Source organism: Podarcis vaucheri, assembly GCF_965113315.1.
Source record: "Podarcis vaucheri genome assembly, chromosome: 5".
NCBI lineage: Eukaryota > Metazoa > Chordata > Lepidosauria > Squamata > Lacertidae > Podarcis > Podarcis vaucheri.
The window spans coordinates 22961087-22984441 of NC_138763.1; the positions used below are offsets into that span (position 1 = coordinate 22961087).

The following is a 23355-nucleotide window of genomic DNA, read 5'->3' on the forward strand; positions in this document are numbered from 1 at the left end:
CAATTCATTTATGATGCCATCATTTAGTGCAGTGGTACCTCGGGTTAAGTACTTAATTTGTTCCGAAGGTCCGTTCTTAACCTGAAAACTGTTCTTAACCTGAAGCAAAGTTCTTAACCCGAGGTACTATTTCTGGGTTTGTGGAGTCTGTAACCTGAAACATATGTAACCCGAGGTACCACTGTACTTCTTCCCTGCGGCCAAAGTTAAACACGGCACGTGGTCTGTGGCGCAACAGAAACAGGGGGCAAAGGAATCACGCTAGATTCCTTGCACTACACTAGAGTTGTTCTCTAGATCAGGGCAGCGGGCAACACTCTCCCCCAAATTTATAATCATACGCTTGCCGTCCGATGCAAGACATCTCGAGGTGACTTGAACACGCAACTGAAGAGAAGCACCACCAAGTTTAACAATAAAAACAATACCCACTCCTCAAAATAACAGAAACAGCAGTGAATGAGATTGCCATATCCCCTCAACAGCTACAAAGGTAAAGGGACCCTTGACCATTAGGTCCAGTTGTGAACGACTCTGGGGTTGCGGCGCTCATCTCACTTTCTTGGCCGAGGGAGCTGGCGTACAGCTTCCGGGTCATGTGGCCAGCATGACTAAGCTGCTTCTGGCAAACTAGAGCAGCGCATGGAAATGCCATTTACTGCTACATATTTTCTCCAAAAAAGCAGGTGGTTTGTAAAGGATAAACAGGGCAGAGCGCCACATTCCTTGCTGCACTTCTGCAATAACCCAGTGGGGAGCTCTATTAAGAAAAAGTGTTAAATTGCTGACAGAGAAGAAAGCCAATATTGTTTGTGTTTTGGAAGAAGAGAAATAGGCTGGTGTATTGAGGGGAGGGAACGCTTACAATATGTGAGGAGGAATAAGTGATCTGGCACCACCACCTCTGAGTAAGTAACATGCTAGCTGTGGCACAAACCTTTCTATTCAACAGCCTACGTCACCAGATGCATAAAAGAAGCAAAGATCCATTTGTGCCATGACATTTAATAAGAGCACTCCACACACAGGCAGGCAGAGATCATCGAGCTCCAGATTACGACATGTTAATGTGTAATCCGTAATGACTGGTGGACTTTACTTCTTTGCGGCAACTTAGCTCCGCTATCAAGGAAACTGTTTTGCAAATGGGGAAGTGCAAGCTCGATTAGGTGCCGCGCACCTGTTGCCAAGTCACCTGCTAAAACTTCTCTTTCAGTCACCTGTGCAGGAAGAAGGGAGGTGAAAAGATAAGATGAAAAGATAAGATAAGCAAAAGCTATTGATTTTTCCCCAGTTACAAGATTTAAGCTGCAGTGGATTTGGCAAGACAACTTCCCTAGCCGCATTCCCTATAAGCATGCAACTTCAGGGATGCTAAAGTGTAGCTTGGGGTGGGGGCACATTGAGTGAAACACCACGGGGGGGGGGCACTTACAGCTGCCCTACAGCTGAGGGGGAGGCAGTGACAGAGAGAAGTCCAGAATCAGATGCTGGAATGGGTATTAAGTACAGTGGTGCCCCACAAGACGAATGCCTCGCAAGACGAAAAACTCGCTAGATGAAAGGGTTTTTCGGTTTTGCGTTGCTTCGCTAGACGAATTTCCCTATGGGCTTGCTTCGCAAGACGAAAACGTCTTGCGCTTTTTTCTTAAAGCCGCTTGAAGAGGCGCAGTTGCGACGGACCGTGCTTCGCAAGACAAAAAACATCGCAAGACGAAAAGACTCGTGGAACGAATTATTTTCGCCTTGCGAGGCACCACTTTACGTAGTTATTGACTTCACGGTGCAACAAGAGCAGGCACATCTATCACAATAAGTCTACAGAATGCTCTCCCCAGGGAAGTTCACCTGGTGCCTTCATTATACACCTTTAGGTGCCAGGCAAAAACGTTCCTCTTTAATCAGGCCTTTGGTTGATCCAATTTACATCCTATGCCCTTTTAAAATGTTTCTTTGGGGGGGTATTGAGTTGCTGTTTTTATTTCTATTAGGCATGCTGTGGTTTTATATCTTGCTTTTATTCTGTGAACCACCCTGAGACGCCCCAGGTATAGGACGGTATATAAATTTTAATGAATGGATGAGTGAATGAATGAATGAATGAATGAATGTTCAATGAAACTGAATTTTGGAAGATTCAAGGAATAGGAAAAGAAGTGAATCTCTTCACACAACACATAGTTAACTAAGGCAAATTAACTATGGCAAATCCTTAATAAAAATAAAATAAATAAAATAATAACAACTATGGAATTTGCTCCTACAAGAGGCAGTGATGGCCACCAACTTGGATGGCTTTAAAAGAGTATTAGACAAACAGTTATCAATGGCTATCAGCTTGCCCTAGATGAGAACCTGGCAGCCTCCTTTTTGGGGTCTGCCCTGTGCAGTAACAGGTGTTAGCATTCTAGCAGCAGCTTGATGGTCATGCACGATACTGCATACAGATCTGTTGCGACATGCAGAGAAAACCCAGACTGCGTTCTGTACCGTCACTGACACACTTAGATATGGCAATACAGCATCTGAATTTAAAGACAGGCAAACGTCATAGGCTCAGGCTACAAGGGGTAAATTGCCCAGTTTCTTCCACCGTGGTAGACCTAGTCGTAGAATTGAAACCTCCACTTGTTATACTGATTAAACTTTGTCCCTGTTTCAGATTGGCTCTGGGCAACATATTATTCAATATTATCAATTTATTCAAGACTGCCTGTTTATTAAACTGAATGAATTATTTGGTATATGCAAAGGGATTTGAGGAGGAATGCGAGTCCTTAAAAGTGTTTTTGGAATTTGAAACAGAATTAAAATTGGTAATCCTTTCCAAAAAAAAAAAAAAAAAAATCAAAGAAAAAATGGCTATCAGCCACAGTTGCGTTCTTCTACCACCACCACTGTCTAAGGCAGGATGCCTCTGAAGACCTGTCGCTAGGAATCCCAGGTGAGCAGAAAGGTGCTGCAGATGTCTGCAAATGTAAATGGGGAAGAGTGCTAAGATGCTCAGGTCCTGTCCTCCTGCGTTTTTCAGGGTCATCTGGTTCCTCAGTGAGAAAAACAAGATGCTGGGCTTGACCCAACAGGTGCTTTAATGTTCTTACTTGGTAGTTAAGTTTTGGAACACGGTTCAGCACAGCTTAGGAGAAAACAGCATTCCCGACATAGTTTTAATTTAGTCTCAAGTGTCGAGAAACACAAGGCAAATGAGGCCAAATTCAGGTTGCGGAACGAATGTCATCTGACTGGTTATAAACAGTTTCACACTGATTTTTGCGCTGGAACTATGGAAAGTCAAGCAAAAATTTTCCAAGGCACATAAAACACTGGCGATGGGAAGTAAGCTACAAAGAGGGAACCAACAGCAACGGACCTCTTTCACCTTTAACATTCTGCACCCAGGTGCATGTTACAAAAAAGCTTTCGGCAAAATATATACGTAAGCAAGTGGAGTTTTGCATGTGCCTGTTTACACAAATGCAGATACAGTTTCAAAGAGACCGCCCCAGGATACAAAACACGTTGGAATCACCTTTGGGAATTTGCAAACAAACAAGGCCTTTAAGAAGTGAGGGTCCCACTATCCATTTTCAGGCTATTTAAAGCTGTTTCCAAGGCTTATTTTAGCTTTGCAGAAAACCTTTGCTCTGTTTAGGCTTGCTGAATATTAGCCCTATGGGAGCACCCCGTTCCCACGCTAGGGGAATTGAAAGTGCCATGTCTTCTTTTACAAGCACTGGTTGCAAAGCTTTGTGGCTAGAAGCAGTCAACACTGGACTGATCTGGGAGCCCCTACATATTTCAGCAACACAGCATTTCTGCTCAGCTCTGATAGACAAAGCACCGTGCAAGAGGTTTAAGTATCATTAATTCTGTACCTACAAAATGTAGATAGGTACAGAGTTGATGCTACCTACTCAACAAACCATTTTTTTTTTTTTTACAATGTTACAGAGAGTTTAAAAAGCAATAAGCACATTGGTGTTATGCAGACAGCTTGCCCTGCACGCTGCTATTTGATTACATTTTGATCCTATCCTTGCTCCAGAGAGTGCACAGATGGTACTTTCTTGTTCATTTTATCTTTCCATCTCACCTAAAAAAAATTCCTGCAATGTAGGTTAGGCTAGAAGGCTGTAATTGGCCAAAGGTCACCCAGTAACCTGCCTGGCTAAGTGGGGATCTAGACCAATGTCTTAAGGATCACACCGCACTGATTTCTCCAAGTATAACTGGCATAAAGTTTCTCACCCACCCACCATCTCACATCTGTGACACACACCCCCTCAAAATCATGCACACCTGTGCCCATCAAATGTGCTGCAAAATTGCTCGGAAGTTTTCTTGCACACACGCTGCCTTGAGTCCTGAGTGTGAGTCAAGCTCAAGTGCTCCTAAAATGAGTAGCAGCAGTTTTAAAGTGAACAAGGCTAACATTTGAGTGCCAGAATGAAAACAATTAGCAATGCCACCCTCTCTGCCTTGCCCTTAATCGTTGGCAGTTGGATTTGCAAGCCTGCATTATTTTATCCAATAAATACAGGTATGGGAGATGAATATTCCCCCAAAGGTGCCAGACATAGTCTGTAGAGACAGGGCAGCAAGCTGACGTACCTTACTGGGAAGTTGGGTGGATAAAGGGGTCATGATATAAGGTCCTTCAAAGAAAGGTGGGGGCCAAAGATGAATAAATCCCCTAGTGACTTTATAGAGGTACCTCCACATTACCAAGCCACCCAATTCATAAATGATTTAGTATTATTATTGAAAATGACCAGGAGGAGCCTATTCCACCCGGCCTCTTACAGTACTATATTTCTGATTTAATAAAATTATTCCTATGCTTGCTTCGATATGAAGCGCTCGCAACCTCAATAAAGCTGTTCGGAATATTAAAACAGAAAGCATGCTGGGATGTTATTGTCTCATTTGTTGGCAGCCGGTTGAGATGGAGAAATAGCCGGTCTACATATTTTATAAGCCCACTGCATGTTCAACAGGATATTTGAGAATTTAATCTGACAAGTGCATTAGTGAGACTTGATAAATATTGATTTGCTTGCACATTCCAAGGGAACAACTCTGGTTTATATTGTATATTTATGCTACGGATCCCCAGGGGGTTTGAGTCCAGGTTTATCATCTCTTAATATTACAGCCAACGCAACAGCCTCTTTGGAAACTCACCTACAATTCCAACCTTTGGGAGCCCGGACTGTTTTTTGTGTGTGCCCGTAGCAAAATTTATTAAGTACTTTCTAGATAGTCAAGGGATTTTAGAAGAGAGCAGAAACATGTAAGATTAAGATTTTTTCTTTTTCTTTCGCCAGGAAGAACTTGTTTTCGACAGAGGAGGATGAACAAGGAAGCCTAACTGCACGAGAGTAGATGTCAGCTTTATTTAAAATTGTGCGCTCACCTTTCAGCACAACTGAGATCAGCTCGAGAAGACTTGCCATTGGGGGTGGCCATTCTGCCCGGGAAGTTCCTTATGTGACTGCAAGGATCCCCACCCCCCATCCTCAGTGCACTGCAATGATGTGATGCCCTCTCAAAGAGGTGTATTGTGTGAATCCTGAGCAAGCTGACATTGGTTTGCCCAGGTTCCTGGTCATGGGAGTTCTACTCATGTATATGTGGCATGGACAAGTTCGGGGCAGGGTGGAGAGGGAAGCACACAGAGGCATGTCGGGGGCATGAATACACCTCAAACGTCCTAACAAAGGCACCCCCAAACTCGGCCCTCCAGCAGTTTTGGGACTACAACTCCCATGATCCCTAGCTAACAGGACCAGTGGTCAGGGATGGTGGGAATTGGAAGTCCCAAAACAGCTGGAGGGCAGAGTTTGGGGATGCCTGTCCTAACAAAACGGAATTGCCAGTAGTGCTACCTGGGACACACAAGCACTTCTGAAGGAAGGCTGTTTCCATACACCTTTCTAAGTAGAAGAGATTAGTAGACAGGATGAACTTGATTAGTTGAGGATGAACTTTGAATTCCTACTGCAATTCTTAATCATTTGCTTGCATAGCTTTAGTCAGAACTCTTGAACGCCACAAGTGCAAAGGTCTGCAGTGGGCTATGGGGCGGAAAAAGTTAAAATGCTGTGCCCTACTGAATATCGGGTCTGGAAAGAGTCACAAAGCCATGGGTTTGTCAGAGCAGCTGCGGTAAGGAAATGACATCCAAGAAAATCTCACATTAGCTGTTGGCCTCTATGCAAAGGCAAAGAATTTTGCTTACTTGTATTTTGTACTGAAGTTCACCCACTCACTTAAAAACCTCCACAAGAGGTTGCCACATGTTTTATGCTCATCTAATTTTAGGTACATGTAAGTACCTCTGGCACAGGGCTAAGAAGACACACCTCTTGGCCCCCATCCCACAACATATCTGTACCTGACTTGAGCCAAAGGGGTACCAAGATTCATGGTACAAATATTACCAGAATGTTTGCTGTTTTAAAATAGCCGAAGCTGCACCAATGTTTTGGAATGAGCTTCTGCTGACACTATGGATGTTTGCTTGGATGGGGAAAGAGGGGGCGGGGGAAAGAAAATAGAAGCCGAGGAACAAGCGGAAAACGAAAAACACTAAAGTCAGGAAAAAGCGTTGTGTCAGTACATGTTAGTCAGAAGGCACACTAGTGCTCAGGAGAGCCTGTTTCTTCCCAATTGGAAATTAAAAGCAAAACAGGAGAGAAGAGGGGTTCAACCCACTTGGAAACGAGGTTGGCTGGGGAAGGAAATGTTCTCCCTGCCATAGTGTGTCATAGCAGAAAATATTCAATACGGCTGCAAGTTCTGCGAAGCAAGAAACAACTCATCCGGGAGTAGCCACATTTGAAATAAGTGGCTTTGGCTTCTGAAGCCCTACCTAGCATACTTAAGGAAACTACTTCCTTCCTCATGCCTCACTACGATCTCAAAGATCAACCAAGAACACCCACTTGGTTTCACCTGGGCTGTCAAATGAAGTTGGCAGGTGAGAGATGCCTTCACTGTGACTCCTCCAGCTGGTAGGGAATTCCCTTCTGCTAGCAAGTAGCCCAAACTCAAGGGGCCCCATCTGCATTATACATTCAAAGCACTGCGATACCACTTTGAACAGTCATGGCTTCTCCACAAAGAATCGTGGGAGCTGGAGTTTGTTAACGGTGCTGGTAGTTGTTAGGGAGACCACCTCCTCGCCTCACAGAGCTACAATTCCTGGAGTGCCTTAACAACCAATCCCTTTTCCCCCAGGGAATTATGGCATGTAGAATTTGCACTCATTGCCGTTTATTATACAGTCAAAAATGAAAAATGCTCACCAGCCAACATCAAAATTAATGGAGAAACAATCAGCAGCTTCTGAGAGGGAAGAATGATTTCAGAAAGGAGGAGAAAAAGAATTTTTTTTGGCAGCATTGTAAGAGCTCAATGCCATAGGAGTCATAAAAATATAAACCGATTTATGGAGGGGCATCCAAGTTCTTTTAGCCATGTATGTCTGCTTGCGCCATTCATTTATTCAACGGCATTTTGTGACCTGGGCTCTGACCACCACACACCGACTGCAACAAGACTGGATCTATCTGACCTTCCATATACAGAACCTCCCATTAAGCAAGGTGCATTGAAGGGCCATGTTCACGCCATACTTTTAAAGCACTATGGTTCCACTTTAAACAGCAATGGCTTCTCCCAAAGGATTCTGGGAGCTGCAGCTTGCAATGGGTGCTCAGAGTTGTTCAGAGACTCCTATTCCACTTAGCAGAGCTATCTTTCCCAGAGTTCCCTGGGAAAGAAGAACTGTATCACTGTGAGGTGAACAGGGAGTCCCTACAGCTCCCAGAATTCTTTTTTTGGGGGGGGGGTCATGGCTGCTTGAAGTGGCATCACAGTGCTTAAAATACGTGGCATGAATGTGACCAAGGTGACTCCTAATCTGCAAATTCTGGGCGGCGGCAGAGACAGACAAGGAGAAAACGTGTTTGAACTTTCATTAAAGTTTGAACTCATTAAAGGCCTTGCCAAGTCAGTGAAGTCAAAGTCAGGCCACCGTCACATGGATCTCTTGGGCGCACAGAATGTTTAGCTGCCGTCTCCGGGTCAGAATGCTCCTGACGTGGGACGAAAAGGGCATCATGTCTCATCAGCTACAGTCCAACAACTGTTCCCTTACTCTGGTGACTCTGCATTGATTCATCAGCATTGGTCAAGCCGTGTGTGCCTGGAGTAAACAGACCGCAGTTCTGAGGGAAGGGAGGAAAAACACCCCATGCACAACACACAGTGTGAAGTTTTGCTTAATCACTCTTGGAAACTGGTTCACAAAGCCCTTTGTTCCCCTTTTCGCCTAGCAACAGTAACTATTTATATGCGGCAAAAATACAAGCCAAAGAAGTCCCCACCGCCAGTGTAACTCCTGGCTGTGAGCATCTCGCGCAACACGGGATCAGGAGAGGAGGAAGAACGGGCTAGAGTCAGTTTTAGCTTCCAGGGCACTGGCAAACACTAGGCAGGGCACTAGCACATCTCTGCGTGAGGTAACATGCATGCTTTGTTGCCAACGTTATCTGTCAAAATAATGCGCTAGCAAAGGAAATGTCTATAAAAGTTCCTGCTCCAGCAGGAGCGGGCCAGTGGAAAACTAGGTTTTGCAACCAGAGCGCACAAAACGGAGTTCCTTGCATAACAGCAAAGTCAAAACTCTTCTTTGCTATAATAGGTTGTCGTCGATATTCATCATTCCAAAAAGCAAGAGAGTTGGGCCTAACTGAAAGGAAGTTGGTTTTTCATGGCCATGCAGCGATTTTCAGAAAAGAATGCTTCATTGGGCAGGGTAGCATGTTTTCTGATAGTTTACACAAAGCCACAGAAAAGCAGAATATGATACTGGGCACAGAACTCTAATTTTATATTTTTTTAAATGCACATTTTTAGTCTTCATGGTGTATGCATTTTCACAGGTAAACCTGAGAGACTGGGCAGTACCTGACAATGGCTTCATAGCCAGGGGAGAGCTCAGGAAGATTTCAAATGGCCAAGACCTTGTTTCTGCTCAAAGATCACAGAATTGTTTGCTGCCTTTGAAAAAGGAGAAGGCCTTCCATTTGTGGAAATGTACACTATTTATATAGGACGCAAAATCCATCTTTTCTTGGCATAAGATTTTATTTAAGCCACAGTGCACAGTCCTGATCACAGGGTACTGAAAAGGCAGTTTCCCAAAGTTTCTGGCTTCCCAAACCCAACTTGTGTTCTTCAAAATGAAAAGAGTGCCTAAAAAGCGAGTATCTTTTAAAAAAAAGAAATCAAGGATTCCCAAAATCAGAAACACAAAAGGAACAGGAAGGTGTTAATACATTTCATTCGTTCAAATCCAAATCTGGCAAACACTGACAACTTTGGTTTTATAGCCTCTCTATAATATAAAGTCACTTTTCAAGTAGTCTCCAATCCAATAATAAAATGTTTTATTCTAATGATTATCCAACAGGCTGGTTAGTCAAGCTGAAAGGAATATACAAACTATTTATCTGCCCAAGGAATTCATAATGGCAGGAACACACTTGTATCAGAATAAAGATGGAGCTGGTTCCTCACATTACCAGCTCATGCCCAGATTTAGGCTGAGCTTCACAGACATCGCCATATCAGTAAGGATGCACTTTTTGTGTGATGCAGGATCTGCTATAGAACCTCATACAGAAGGCAAGAGAAGCCTTCCCTAGGCTCCCAACTCTCTCAGGTGACATGGATTTATCCTGCTTGGGGAATCGCATTTAAGGCATACAAATTACCCAGCCTTTCCCCATTCCACAACCTCCCACTACTTTTGCACAAACTGTCCGAAGGCCTCCTTTAAGATTATGTCTATTGCCAAAGCTGGGAAACTTCTGTGTTAACATGCTGGCCGCTTATCTCTTAACTTCTCAAACAGTGTCTTAGTCTATCTTTCCCACATATGCACAGCCAAGCCCTTGAGCTGTACCAGGCACCCAACCTGTCAGTCAAAGCCACCTGGCTGCAAACACCATAAATACAGAACAGTGCTGCCTTTATTGCTGTGTCCCTTACCTTTGACCGTTGACAAATGCTAAGTGCTGAGTCTACAACCTGAGCAAGCTGATCCTACCTAGGCTGGGTGGGTAGTGAACTCTCACAATGATTCTTCCGTAGGTTAGCTAGATCTTTCAACACTCACTCAGCTTGCTAAAACAGGGGTAGCCAGTGGGCTGCACTCCATACATGGTTGAACTGCAACCCCAACACTGGTTGGTGCTTATGGGAGTTGTTGGTTGAACCCATAAAAACATCTGGAGGGCCATCCCTGTCTTAAAAGTACAGTTCCATCTTTCCCCTTTGGTTTCTTATTCTCAATAAAATCTTTCCTATGTTCAGGTTTGAGTGTGGATTCTGCAACAGGGCTAAGGGACCGCATTCCTTCCATGCACTTAGGCCTTTCTGCTTTATGGTACAAGATGTGTGCCTACTAGGAAAGCATCCTGTCCTCACAAGGATGGAGAAGTGTTTGTGGGTGCTCCCTCGCCCCATAAAAAATAACTGGCTCATAGCCCTAGTCTTTCCCACCCAGCCAGAGCCTAAGGGGAAAGAGGAGTGGTGACAGACTACTTGCACAGCTGGCCATTCTGGCAAAGGCAGAAGCGCCATTTCTTTTCACCCATGGCCAGTGTAAGCCTCTGGCTTGGCTCTTTGGGGGATCAAAAGGCTGCACTCCTCTGCCTTACAGAGCACTCTTTCAGTTTCCTCCTCCTGTTGCCCGCTCTCCACAGTCACCCCTCTTAACCTTCTCAAGTTCCAGAAACCTCAATGCAACTGGCGCAGAATCTGTATATTCTTGGTCCACACGTGCGCCACGCATTTGACCTTTCCACCCAAAGGCTACTGGAGCCAGGACAGAAGTAGCAAAGAGGCTGACGAGAACTCTTAGCACAAATACCTTTGCAAATACTTGCCTGTTTTTTCTCACCTTTAATTAAAGGCCATCTGTACAGAGACCTGCGGGTATAGGGCGGTATACAAATTTAATAAATAACACTAGGAAACCATTTACCACAAGCACAGTGTCCTGCAATAATGGAAAGTATGGGGTTTTTTAAGCATCTGAACATAACTACTGTCTGCTTCTGCATTGAACTCACTGCAATGACAGTCTCTAGGTGCTTTAAACAAACACAATGGAAAACCACCCCGATTGCATAGAAACGGAGTGGGCAGAAACTCCAATTTTACCCCCAAAATGTTGAGGAGCACAGAAACGTTCCTCCCTACCTCTCACTTCTTTTCCAAGCACTTTTCTCCACAGCTAAGCTTCAACAACAGAAGCTAGGAGACACCTGCCCTGGATGAGAAGCGCTTGTGGGAATGGGTGATGCGGAGCTTTTTTGGGGGGGGGGGGAAGAGAGAAAGCAATTATCATAAACTGCAGAGACTGCTTCAGAGTACTATTAATCAAGGGTTAATAAGCCTGATTGGCTGCTCTATTAGGTTTACCTATGTGCAGTTTCCTTTCCTGTGAGAATGGCACGGAAGGAACAGGATGGCCTACACCTGGAGCCAGGTGACAGCTGCTTCCCCCCTCAATCTTATCTGCATAGTAACAGGAGTAAACAGGAGTCTGCTGACAATTCTCCTGAACCTCCTCTTCTACAGCTTCCCCAGATCCACACAAGATAAAAAGCCAATAGACTTGCTTCATATGTAAATACAGGCTTTGAAAGGGGTGGTGGGGAGGATACCAAGAATTCGCTGGAACTCAGCACACCAGAAATCAGCAGTCATTCACCTCTTTCTTGTTTAGATATTTTGCTTCTCCCCCCCTCCATACACACACCCAGTAAAAGTAAACAGCTGAGCGGATAGAGAAAACATCACAAAATTCATCTGTTCTTATTCATAAGGGGTTATTCTCCTTCATTTCGACAGCTGTGCAGATCACTCAGTTGTAACTTTCAAAAGCAAAGCCAAACTCCCATCTCCAGGAAGTGTGTTTGGAGCAGAAAAACATGCAGACTTAAAACAAGAAGCTACAGTTTTAATAACCACTTTCTCCCACTTAGAATGTGAGCTGTGTTGGAAGGGGGGGGAGAGATTCCTAGTGCATGAACTTGATAATGTTGGGCAATATTATTACCCACTTATTTTCATGGAAGTTTTGAGGACACCTCAACAGTAGTTATATGTACCTTATGTTGCTAGAACAGCAATGAATTCAGTTTGGAAAACCTGATTGGCAGAGTGGAATAAAACAAAACCTGTTTGAACTTCTTCCAACGCAGGAAAACGAAACCAATAAGTGTTTCACAGGGAAGTGGACCTACAGGTGAAAAAAATCTTAAGGTTGTAGAAAATGGACTTTATCACTCCAAGTGCATTTAAAAAAAATGTTCCTCTGTATAAGAATATGAGAAGCCCCGCTAAGCAGAGAATTAGTGCAGCAAGGACAGGGTGGTTCACTATGTGCTAGCTTTCTACCTGCAGGCGAGTGCTTTCTGTCCTACCAACTCAGGAAATCTCAATTCTGCTGCATGTTTGTTATCTGTCTTGAGATGAGCATGGGGACCAAACAGCGCTACAGCCAAGTGCTGGCCTCCCCCAAATTAACTCTGAATTTCTGAAAACTAAATTTATGAGAAAGGAAGAAGAAATAGAACAATGGCACTCTGCATTTGAAGAACAGTATCGACCCTAGGAATTTTCCTCAATATGGCAGGTGTTTTAGAACCCCATTACAGTGCAAACTGTAAGGGTTTTACACAAAAGCAAGCCCCACTTTGTTTGCATGGTCTTACTTCCAGGTAAGTGGATTACAGCCTGACGGTTCTTTACCCTGGAGGTTGGCAATGAGATACAGAGATACAAATGAAAGAATGTCGGAACACATCTGGTCAAAAGCCACCAAGGGAAGGCATTTCTGTTTTAATATGCTGCAGCAGGGTAATAAGAGTACACCTATTTATCAAAACAGGGACACTGGTGGCGCTGTGGTTTAAACCACAGAGCCTAGGGCTTGCCGATCAGAAGGTTGGCGGTTTGAATCCCTGCAACGGGGTAAGCTCCCGCTGCTCGGTTCCTGCTCCTGCCAACCTAGCAGTTCAAAAGCACGCCAAAGTGCAAGTAGATAAATAGGTACCACTCCAGTGGGAAGGTAAATAGCGTTTCTGTGCGCTTATCTGGTTCGCCAGAAGCGGCTTAGTCATGCTGGCCACATGGCCCAGAAGCTGTACACCGGCTCCCTCGGCCAATAAAGCGAGATGAGCACTGCAACCCCAGAGTCAGTCACGACTGGACCTAATAGTCAGGGGTCCCCTTAACCTTACCTATTTATCAAAACAGGAACTTCTTTTGTAAGAGCCCCATGGAAATGAACGAGGTGTTGAGCAACAATAGGGGCACGCATGCCTGCATTCCATCACAGCGAGCTCATATGGCAGTATTCCATCTTTACCCCATGGTAGACAGCAAAAGAAATGGATGGAATCCTGAAATTAAGGGGGAGGGGGGCGCAGGTATCACACAATCTATCCTGAACTGTTTCTATGCCAGCTAGTCACTGTAAGAACTACTATTTAAGAACTAGTGCCTGGGTTTGCTTCCCCCCCTCTTCCCTCCCTGTCCCTTTTACCTTGTGTGTCGTGTTTCCCAGAGTGTAAACCAGCAGACAGGGACTCTCCCATGTTTTTTAACTGACTGTACACAAGCCATTCAAGGGAGCCCTTTTTGGCTGAAGGGCAGGGCGCAAACACTCTATAAACAAATGCGCATTTTAGAACAAGCAGGGGGCAATACCTATTGAAAAAGAAGCCATTTGCGAGCCACAGAGAAGTACTTTAGTCCCCAGGGGAGCCAATGGCTTAGGACCTGCGAACTTACTTAGGAGCACAAAACAATGACAATATTATGGACACAGAGCATAATGATGGGTCACTGTGCCATGTAAGCTGTATTCAAAACAAAGGAAGGGATATACATTAAAAAAAGAACCCCCCTGCTGGTTACTATCCGAGACTGGCTGCAGCTTGTCCTCTCCTGGAACTGCTGAAACAGACATTTCCTTGTTGCATGCAAGCTTTATCGCTCAGCTTCTAAAGCTAGGCTGACCAAGAGAGATTAATAGCTTTAGCCCAACAGGGGTGGTAACCATGTGAACCATGAGGCTCTGGCAAAACAAACTCAGGCGCTCAAGATGGCCAGGTGCAACAGGCCACTATCTGCACCCAGTTGCCAGGAGACACAACATCTGAGGAGGAAAGGGGAAAGCCAAGTTGCATTGACCACAGGGCAAAGACTTGCAGGAGCCTTCTGAAAGTTACAAGATTCCCAAGTCATTTTAAGTCAGAAGTAGCTGGGCTGCCAGGACTGATCAAACACCCAGAGTTCACAAAGGATCTCAGAAGTAGCCCAGCCTAAGCCTCTGCTAATAAGGCCATTCTGAAACATCTGCAACAGGTGGCCCAACCAGGCTTTGCTTAAACAACCTCAAACCAAAGAGCTGTCTACTCTACTGTTCCTCCTAATGTTTAGCCTACATCCTTTTTTCATTTGAACTGACTGGTTCACATCCTACTACCCTCTGGAGAAACAGAAAACCATTCTGATTCATCGCCCAGGGTGTGGTTTTTTTATTACAGTATTTAGTTTTTCCCCCCTAAGTGCTGATAGTTCTCTCCTTTCAGGTTTTGCTTTAATGACTAGTGAGCCATTGTGCATAACGGGCCTCACTTGGGTCAGGCCTGCATTAGCTAGCATCCTTTTAAAGCCAAATCTTGCTGCCCATCCCTTCAATCAGGCTCCTCACACATTACCTGTATGTCACCAGGTGTAGGATGGGTGACTGACTTGCTCCAAACAGGAAAGTCTGGTGGAGCCAAAGGCCAAAAGTTGTTTGTTTTGTAGTTTTATGTTGTGAACCGCCCTGGGATATGTGGGTATACAACTTTAATATAAAAATAAACAAAAGTTTCCAACCCTTGACCTAGATACCAAAGAATCACCTCAGGAGCTGAAGTTCTCTTGCCTCACCTCAGGAAACCATACAACCCTGTAAAAGAGGTTAAAGGCCAGGCATAGGTAAACTTGGCCCTCCAGACATTTTGGGACTACAACTCCCATCATCCCTCGCTAACAGGACCGGTGATCAGGGATGATGGGAGTTGTAGTCCCAAAACATCTTGAGGGCAGAGTTTGCCTATGCCTGTTAAAGGCAGTCTTGAACACCAAGTCTGAATTATGTTTAAAAATTTCCCTTACAACAACAAATACTACAAACGCAAGGAGTATGTGGGAAATGGGATTTTTCCTGAAAGAAAGCATAGCAGCAGAAACAGTCACTGAAGTCCTAGTGTAAGATGGCAGCTTTGCCATCTTACACATAGGAAATTGAGAAGAATACAATATTTATTGGTATGATGAAATCTTCTTACAAGGGAACTTCTGTGACATTTTGTCTTCCCTGCAAATGATGATAAATGTTGGGCTGGAAAGAAACTAATTAGGATGTTGCCACAGTTAAGTGTAAAATCATGTGGGTGTTTCTACAGTACCTCACACATGGCCTTGATGCTGACTTGCAACTTGTGAATATAAAACATCACAGGAACAAGTTTCCTATGGAGGCAGATCTCTGTGGGTGTCGATCAATGAATGAATGGGTGGGTGGGAAGCTGCAATCAATGAACTTCAGTCCACTGATTTCAATGAGTCCATTCCAAATATGACTAATGTTGGGCACTGCATGTAGCTTTCATGATGATCTTTACATGGAAGGTATTTCCACACAGGGAAACTGCAACTGATGAAGCAATGTCCTGGCTACAATTTCAGCAACAGCAAAAGTAATAATTTACACAACTTGGAAAAGTAATAAATCCAAAGTGACTCCACTTTGATGCAGGACGAGCCCTTGTGTTCAGATAAGGGACTAGCGAAGATTAGCACCAGGTGCCGACTTGCAAGAAAGAGCAGCGTTTTATCTAGGTTGTGACAAAACAGAATGAAGGTTTTTAGATCTACTCCTCCTGCTCCCAGATTTCAAAGCAAAAGTTTCAAACTCTGGATAACCACAGTGAAACACAAACAGCTCTGAAGCATTAAGAAGAATGCTTTTGGCACACAAACAAAAATGCTACTTGAACCACTTATTCAGGTTTAGTACTGCACAGTCTGAAGGGAGATGGAGAGATTATCAGGCTCATTATTTACAACATGTACATTATGGATTCCTCAGACCCAAGCCATCCCCAACAGAAGTTCATCCAGCTTCTCCTTGATGCCAGATTGAGAAATTCCACAACATCCTCAGGCAACTGTTCAACCACCCAGCTGTTCCTGCTATTAGACAGGCCTCCCTCCCCTCCCAACTCTAAACTCTGCACTGCTTGCAACTTAAAACCCACTGCTGCCTCCCTCCCTTGTTAGCACAAGTCCTGCAGGAGTTCCCTTGCTGCCTCGGTTCAGCCGCACATGCCAGAGCCTGGAATTTGCAGGCAGCGCCTGAAGGACCAGCCTGACAGCACAAGCAACTCAGCCAGTTGCTTGGGGCAACGGTGGTTTCTTTACAGATGCCAATGAGGCAATCCCAGCAGGATGCCCCAGGAGCCCTTGTGATGTCACAAAGGATACCAGGGCGTCCACTCGAGTCACGGCAGTGGAGCTACTTTGAATGGCAAGGAGCCCAGGGCTAGGGCTGAATGCTTGTAGAACCTGCCTTACGCCTCCCAACCCCCACCCATTTGCTCTAGTTGCAACTACTTTGCGTGACAAGGAATTGGTTCATATTTCAAAAGTGCCAGAACACCCTAATTGGCACAGTTCCTTTGGAACGATGCAGGTACGCAGACTGAATCCGGAACACTGTGTGTTCCTTCGCAAGAGCCCAGGCATGTGCAGTAATCAAAGAGATGCAGCAATGCCACCTTGACAGGAAGGCAGCAGGGGAGGGAGAGAGGGAGAAAGAAAGAGAAGGCATAACCAAAGTTTAGCTTCCAAGGGCTTCCACTGGCAGCCTTTGCAGGCTGGCTAAAAAGAGGACATTCCACAATTCTTTCAGCTGTGCAAGATAAAAGGAACGACTGCTCCGCTGACATTTTCTTCCATCCTGTGTGCAGCAGCAAGTGGCACAAAAAAGGGAAGAAATCCAAGCAATGTTTATTATTCTGTTTCCAAAACACAACCGTGCCAGCCAGACCCCAAATGGTGGAGTGAGTGCTTTTAGGGGTGGCGGTGTTTTCCAAACACACATCTTTTGGGTCCGTGGCCGCTTTACAGATGTTATGGGACCACCTTGAAAACATGGTGCGACCTCCTCCCGCTTGGCTCTCCTCAAGGATGTACTTCATTTACATGGAGCTGTATGTGTCAATCACCAACTTGGCTGGGTCTGAAAATAGCCATATATCCTTTGAACAAATGCACTACTCCTTTAAAAACATGCACATGGGCCAGCTCTCTTTAATCAGCCTGGTTGAGTTTTTCTCCCAAAACTAGAAGTCAGGAAAGCCCAATGAAGCTGCATGTTGGAAGATGCACAGCTGACAAAAGTACTTTTTTTTCTTTTTACACAGCATATGAACTATGGAATTTGCTCCCAACAAGAGCCACCGACTGTCTTAAAAGCGAATTTTGAATTAGGATTAAAGAAATTCATGAAGAATAACACTCTCGGTGGTTACTAGTGACGGTGACTAGGTTCTATCGCCACCAAGTTTCCAGGTATCAAAGTCAGAGAGAGTGCTGTTGGGTTCAGCTTCTGCTTTGGGGCTTCTCATAGACATCTGTTTGGCCATTGTGAAAGCGGGATACTGGGATTGGGATGAGCCACTGGACCGATCCAGCAGGCTCTCCTTTTCTTCATATGGGACAGGATTCACTCAAGAGTAATGTGTGGATTCTCCCCTTCCCCTGTAGACTACTCTTCCAGTGCCTTAAGTTTAGTCCACTTCTCTTGTGGCAAGTGTGGATACCAAGGGTCTGTAGTTACTCTGGACTAGTTAATACCAAAGATTAAAGTCCAAACACCATGGCTGTTTACATGCATCAAAAGCACACTTCTACTGCTCCTAAGTTTTAACAAGATCGTAACACAGAAAAAACACACCACTTACTGGTTCTTCTATTTCCTACTGTCTACTCAGCCTTCTTACAGTTCAAGCACATAGGCTAATAACCCTTCATCAGATGTGCATCCACATGCTGTGGTTTAGAAGCACCCTCTCAAATCTAGCTGGGCAGTTTCCATTGAGGTCCATGAATGCTGGGTGCTGGACACAATGAAAAAAACCCCAACTATGCTGTTTGACCTACAACTTCAAGTATTCTTGAACTTTGGCCATGCTGGGTAGGGGCTGCTGAGAGTTGGAGATCCCAAAATGTAGATGGCCACAAGGCCCCCCAGCCCTGTTTTAAATGAAAGCCTGTTTAAATTGGGCTGTTCAGTTATCAGCTCACCTGAGATTACATGGATACTTTTGAAGAGATTAAGGGCATGCCACCTAAAAAGCTACTAATTAAAAGCAAGACAAAGGAATTTTAGTAGGTCAATAATTCAAGGTAATAGAGGCTATATGCAAGAATGCACTTTCGAGAAAAGGGTTCCCCAGATTTGGCTAAGATTCCTTTATGTTTAACACAATGACAGTTAAGGCAAGAAGGGAATCTTATCACTCACCGGTATCTCATTTTGACTTTGTCGTTGTCCGGATTGCAGTAGAGCCTTTCCATTTGCTCCTGGGAGTCAGTGGTCACACTCTGCCACACTTGTGTGGCTGTCCTCCTGACTTGCCAGTGGTAGGGCAAGACCGTGTGGTGCCTGGGGCAATCGCTGCCGAGGAGGCAGACCCCCTGCAGAAAATCCACGCAGATGTCCACCCCGTCCTTCTGGTGGGTGTGATATTGCAGCTGGTTTAAGAGTTCAAACACAAGGTCGAGGGACGCCTCCTCGCTTTTGTCCTGGAAAAGCCCATCTCCAAACTTGTCCGCCGGATTCAAGTGGCATTGACCCATGAAGCTGTTGTTGTTGTCCTGGAGCACCACAGGATAACCTTCAAGTATCTTGTCAGGGCAGGAAAGAAAGGCAGCAGCATCGCTGGAGGCAGCATGCAAGGAGTGGTCCTGGAATGGCTCACTTGCAGAAGAGGTAACGGAGGGGAAACTCTGCTCCCCAGGCTGGGCCTCCTGGTCAGGAGACCCATCTGATATTTGTCCTTGAACGTCCGAAGTCCCTGCCACCAGCACTGCCATGCTGCTGTCCGGCTGAGCGCAGGGAGCCGCGATGCCCAAGACCTTCTTCACGACAGGTTCATGCAAGCTGCTACGGCTGCTCTTCTGTCCTCTGCGCCGGAGGAACGCATCCAGGGCGCCAGACCCCAGCAAGGTGGTGATGATGGGCCGCAGAGCCCGCAGTGCCCCTGTGTCCAGCAGCTTCTGCACGTCCTTCTTTTTGAAACAAGGCCTGACCGGCGGGATCTTTCCGGACATCCTTGCCGGCATAGCAAAGGCCTCTGAAGGAGCGGAGCCTGGCACCTCCTGGCAGCAGGCCGGCTGAACTGCGTAGGGAGGTCCCAGTTCGGTTTCCATCGCTTTGAGGGTCTTCTTCCGAGTCACACAGGCGCCTAGGGCAGAAGAAGGGAGGGTGGGTGGGTGGGTGGGTGGGTGGGAAAGAAAGAAAGAAAGAAAGAAAGGGTTAACCTCTCCCTTCTAGTGGGGCTCAGGGTTGACACAAAAATCACATCTCCCACACACCCCAAAAAACGCCACACCCCCGTTTATAGCATGTGAGCAGTCCTTAGCAAATACAAAGACTGAAACCAAGTAAACAAACACCAACATTTGTTTCCACCCTGTTCCAAGGATGTAAGTGAGGTAGGGCGAATCTACCTTTTCTTGTTTACTGGCACAAGACTGTGGCTCCTTCCTATTCACACAGATGCAAGTCTTGCTGCTCCTTTCTGTCTCCCAAAGACCCATGCAGACAGAGTTCTCGCTGTCTATCTAGCTATCTATTCACATTCACACACACACCAGGAGTGCCAACTTGGAATAAAATATTGGGGGGGGGTGTCCCCAGGTAAGCTCTGCCCTGCATAATTGATCACAAGATGCAACACATGAACACCATTTGATTGGCAATGCCCATCAAATTTGGGGGATGGGGGCTGGCCGGCTCAAATATTTTATTGGGGCAGGGGCAAAGGGACCTCTGCCCCTAGGAGTTGGTTCCCATGACACACACAGACACACAAAAACAACCCACACCTATGCCAACTGACTTCCCCAACCCGTGCCCGCGGATACATACACAAAGTCTCTCCCCCAGGGAAACGCAGGGTGATGTCTCCCCCCTCCCGGCACCCAAGTCACTGGAAGTTGACCAGATTCCGTGTGCAGCTCGGAACCGAATGAGTAAGAAGAGCATGTGAGAATGCGAAACTGTCCTTGCAGCGGCTCCTCCCCAGAAGGGCGGATTCCTCAAGAGAGACCTTAGAAGAAACGCACATCCCTCGGGTCGCCCTGCGCGCCGCCGCCCGCCGCCCCACTTGCGGGCTGGGAACTGCCTCGTCATTCCCTCTCCCGAGCATCTGAGGTAGTTTCGCATTCCCACAAACAGCTAGTCATCCCGCCTGAATCACACGCACCAGCCGCTTCTGACTAAGCAGCGAAGGAGCGGACAAGCTGCCCTGCCACCTGCAGGACTTTCTCCGGCATTGCAGCTTCCAAAAGGGGGGGAAAGGTTTTTTTTGTATGGGGTTGGGCACACATACACAGAAGCCACGATGCTCCAGCGCCTGGGAATATTTTAATTGGAAGATCAAGAGCCGCATTTCCATGTGGTTAAGACAACTCTCGGTTTGGGGTATCTACATTGCTAGAAAGGACCCTTACAAGTTATATAATGTGTGCATAGAGCAGTTGGGAGATACAAAAAGTATGAATACATATTTGAAACAGATTTAGACTGGCTTCTACAAAGGAACATCTATTAAACTGGTGCAATATTCAGAATCGGAACTTCTTACTGCTCGTGAAGCCAAGGTTTGCTTTATACAGATTTAATAAAACTGCATAATAAGGATTTTTTAAAAAAATTCCTTCCAGTAGCACCTTAAAGACCAACTAAGTTAGTTCTTGGTATACCAAGAACTAACTTAGTTGGTCTTTAAGGTGCTACTGGAAGGAATTTTTTTTTATTTTGACTATGGCAGACCAACACGGCTACCTATCTGTAACTGAAATAAGGATTTTGTTAGGCATATGCCGCCCCTAAGCATCTGGGTGAAGGTCTACCTATTCTTCCGTTTTCATGGTGGAACAAGCCAGCCTTTATTTACTTGAAATTCTGCCCAGCTGAACAGCATTTTTTTCATGAGAAGCTTACTCTGCGCGAGGTGTCCTGACCTACAAGAATGTTCTCAAGCCAGTTACGGCCAAGTTAAATCTTTCTCCATTTGTCTACTCAGAAGTAGGTCCTATTGAATTCAGATTAGGACTGCAGTTTAGCCTGCCTCCCCATCCCCCTTCCGTGAAAATCCCACAGCCTGGCAGTCCGTGTGGCGCTTAAAGCCAAAGATGACTCCAGCAAAAAAGGAAGTGCAGAAAAGACACTGTCACCAGTTCCTTGAGCGCAACGGTCACTCACTTCCCTTCCCTGCTTTGCAACACCAGGATCGAGGAAGGTCATCGAGAGGTTTTTGCCCAAGCGATAGGTGGGGCACCACCTTCCGAGAAACTCTATTGTTTGCAGAGCATAGAAACTCATCGCGGATTAGTCACCCCCGCACACAATTGCCCCGAATGGTGCAACAGGGGCCATCTGGATACTGCGATGTGGCAGTGGATAGAGGGCCTAATCCTGGCAGCAGAGCAGTGCGCGACCCTTCCAGATTAATGAATGCACAATACTGAAAGCGTGGAAAAACTCTTGGCAAGCCTGCAATGAGCCGAAGGCTCCGCTCCAATTCCTGCGCAAGGCGCTTTGGTTTCATTCACTGGCCGGGAAGCCCGGAGGGGGAGTCGACAGCTCTTCCGTTTTTTGAAGAGTTGACTCTACGGCTGGGATCGACCCCCCTCCCCCTCAGTCTGCTTCGGCCAGGCCCTTTAAGTCCTCCCCTCCCCCAGCCCCGATGTACTCACCCCACCTCCCCGGACAGAGAAGCCCCCAGGGGACTGCAATGCACACCAACTCAGAAGCACGTCCCGTGGAAGTCCGCGGGACTCCCACTTCGGGGGAAAAAATACGTCTAGGATCGCCCTTCAAGGCTGCAATCCAAAAGCCACTCTTTCCTTGGAAGTAGGACCCGCAGTATGCGATTTATTTTTTTAAGGGGCGGGTGGGTGCGCCGAGCAATCGCAACCCAGTCCTTAATTTTGGAATTTGCGAGGGTTTTTTTTTTTCTTTTCACCTTGCTCGCCCGTTTGCTCTGCAACCCGGTCCTTGTTCAGAAGCCCAGCCGCACTTGCATACAAGAGCGCTCGCTTCCAAGTTAAATGCGCCTAAACAAAAAATAATCATCTCAGCAGTAAAGGACTTTTCCCCTTTAAAAAAATAAAAATTAACACGCGAAGGAGCACCAAATCCTCTCTTTAATTCAGCGCCCCTCGACAAGTAGCTTCTTTCATTTTTTAAGCAAGGAAGCAAAAGCCTCGAAGGAAGTTACCGGAGTCTGCTCTTCGCTTCGCCTCTCCGCTGGCCGACTGCAGCAAAGGCGACCGACCCCAAGGCGAAGCAGCCCAGCCCGAGCCCAAGGGCTGCTGCTGGTCCGGCGTCGACGGAGCAAGGGAAAGCCGGCCGAAGAGGAGACGGAGGCGGCGGCAGGAGCAGGAGCCCCGGCGTCTCTCCTTCCCCGCGTTCAGCCCGCTCTGCCCCCGACGGCGGCGCACCTTAGGCTCGGGCAGCGGCGCTCGCTCGGCCCCTTCCCGCATGTGACCCAGCGGCGCCCATTCCCCTTGCAGCTCCTCTCCTCCTCCTCCTCCTCGCCCTTCGGATTCCAGCGGCGACTGCTTCTCACATGTTCCTCTGGAGCCGTTTTAAGTACCGCTTCCTGAAAAGCCCTCGGCCCGGGCAGCTGCACCATCGGGGGGTGGAGCTTTGCATGCGAAGCGAAGCCTCGCCTGCCTTCCTTCCCTTTCCCCTCCCCCTCCCCCTCTGCTTTTATTTGCAAAGCTCTCCCTGACTCGCCCAGCCGCGCCGTCAGTCCGTGCTCGCATTCCAAGCCGGGCTCCGCCTCCTCCTCTTTCCCTGCGCTTTGCTGCCTCGCCTTAAGCCAAGCCCATCCAATCAAGGGCGGGGGAGGGACTGGCTGCTTCGCTTATTTGCATAGCTGGGATTCTAAACTCTGTGGGTGGGGAGGGGGGCGG

At 46.4% G+C, this 23355-nt stretch overlaps 1 protein-coding gene across 2 annotated transcripts in view; it reads right to left on the reverse strand.

The window, feature by feature from the left end:
* Positions 1 to 23114, reverse strand: part of TIPARP (TCDD inducible poly(ADP-ribose) polymerase) — a 30584-nt gene extending 7470 nt beyond the window's left edge. The window contains exons 1-2 of one of the 2 annotated variants that reach the window (XM_082224133.1): positions 22656 to 23114; positions 18671 to 19613 (exon numbers count right to left, since the gene is read on the reverse strand). In XM_082224133.1, coding sequence (XP_082080259.1) covers positions 18671 to 19613; positions 22656 to 22920 — 1208 coding nt within the window. In that variant the 5' untranslated portion in view covers positions 22921 to 23114. Of the gene's footprint in view, positions 1 to 18670; positions 19614 to 20299; positions 20520 to 22655 lie in introns of those variants that run through there. The other variant, XM_082224134.1, reaches the window with a different exon arrangement.
* Between the last annotated feature and the right edge of the window lie 241 nt (positions 23115 to 23355).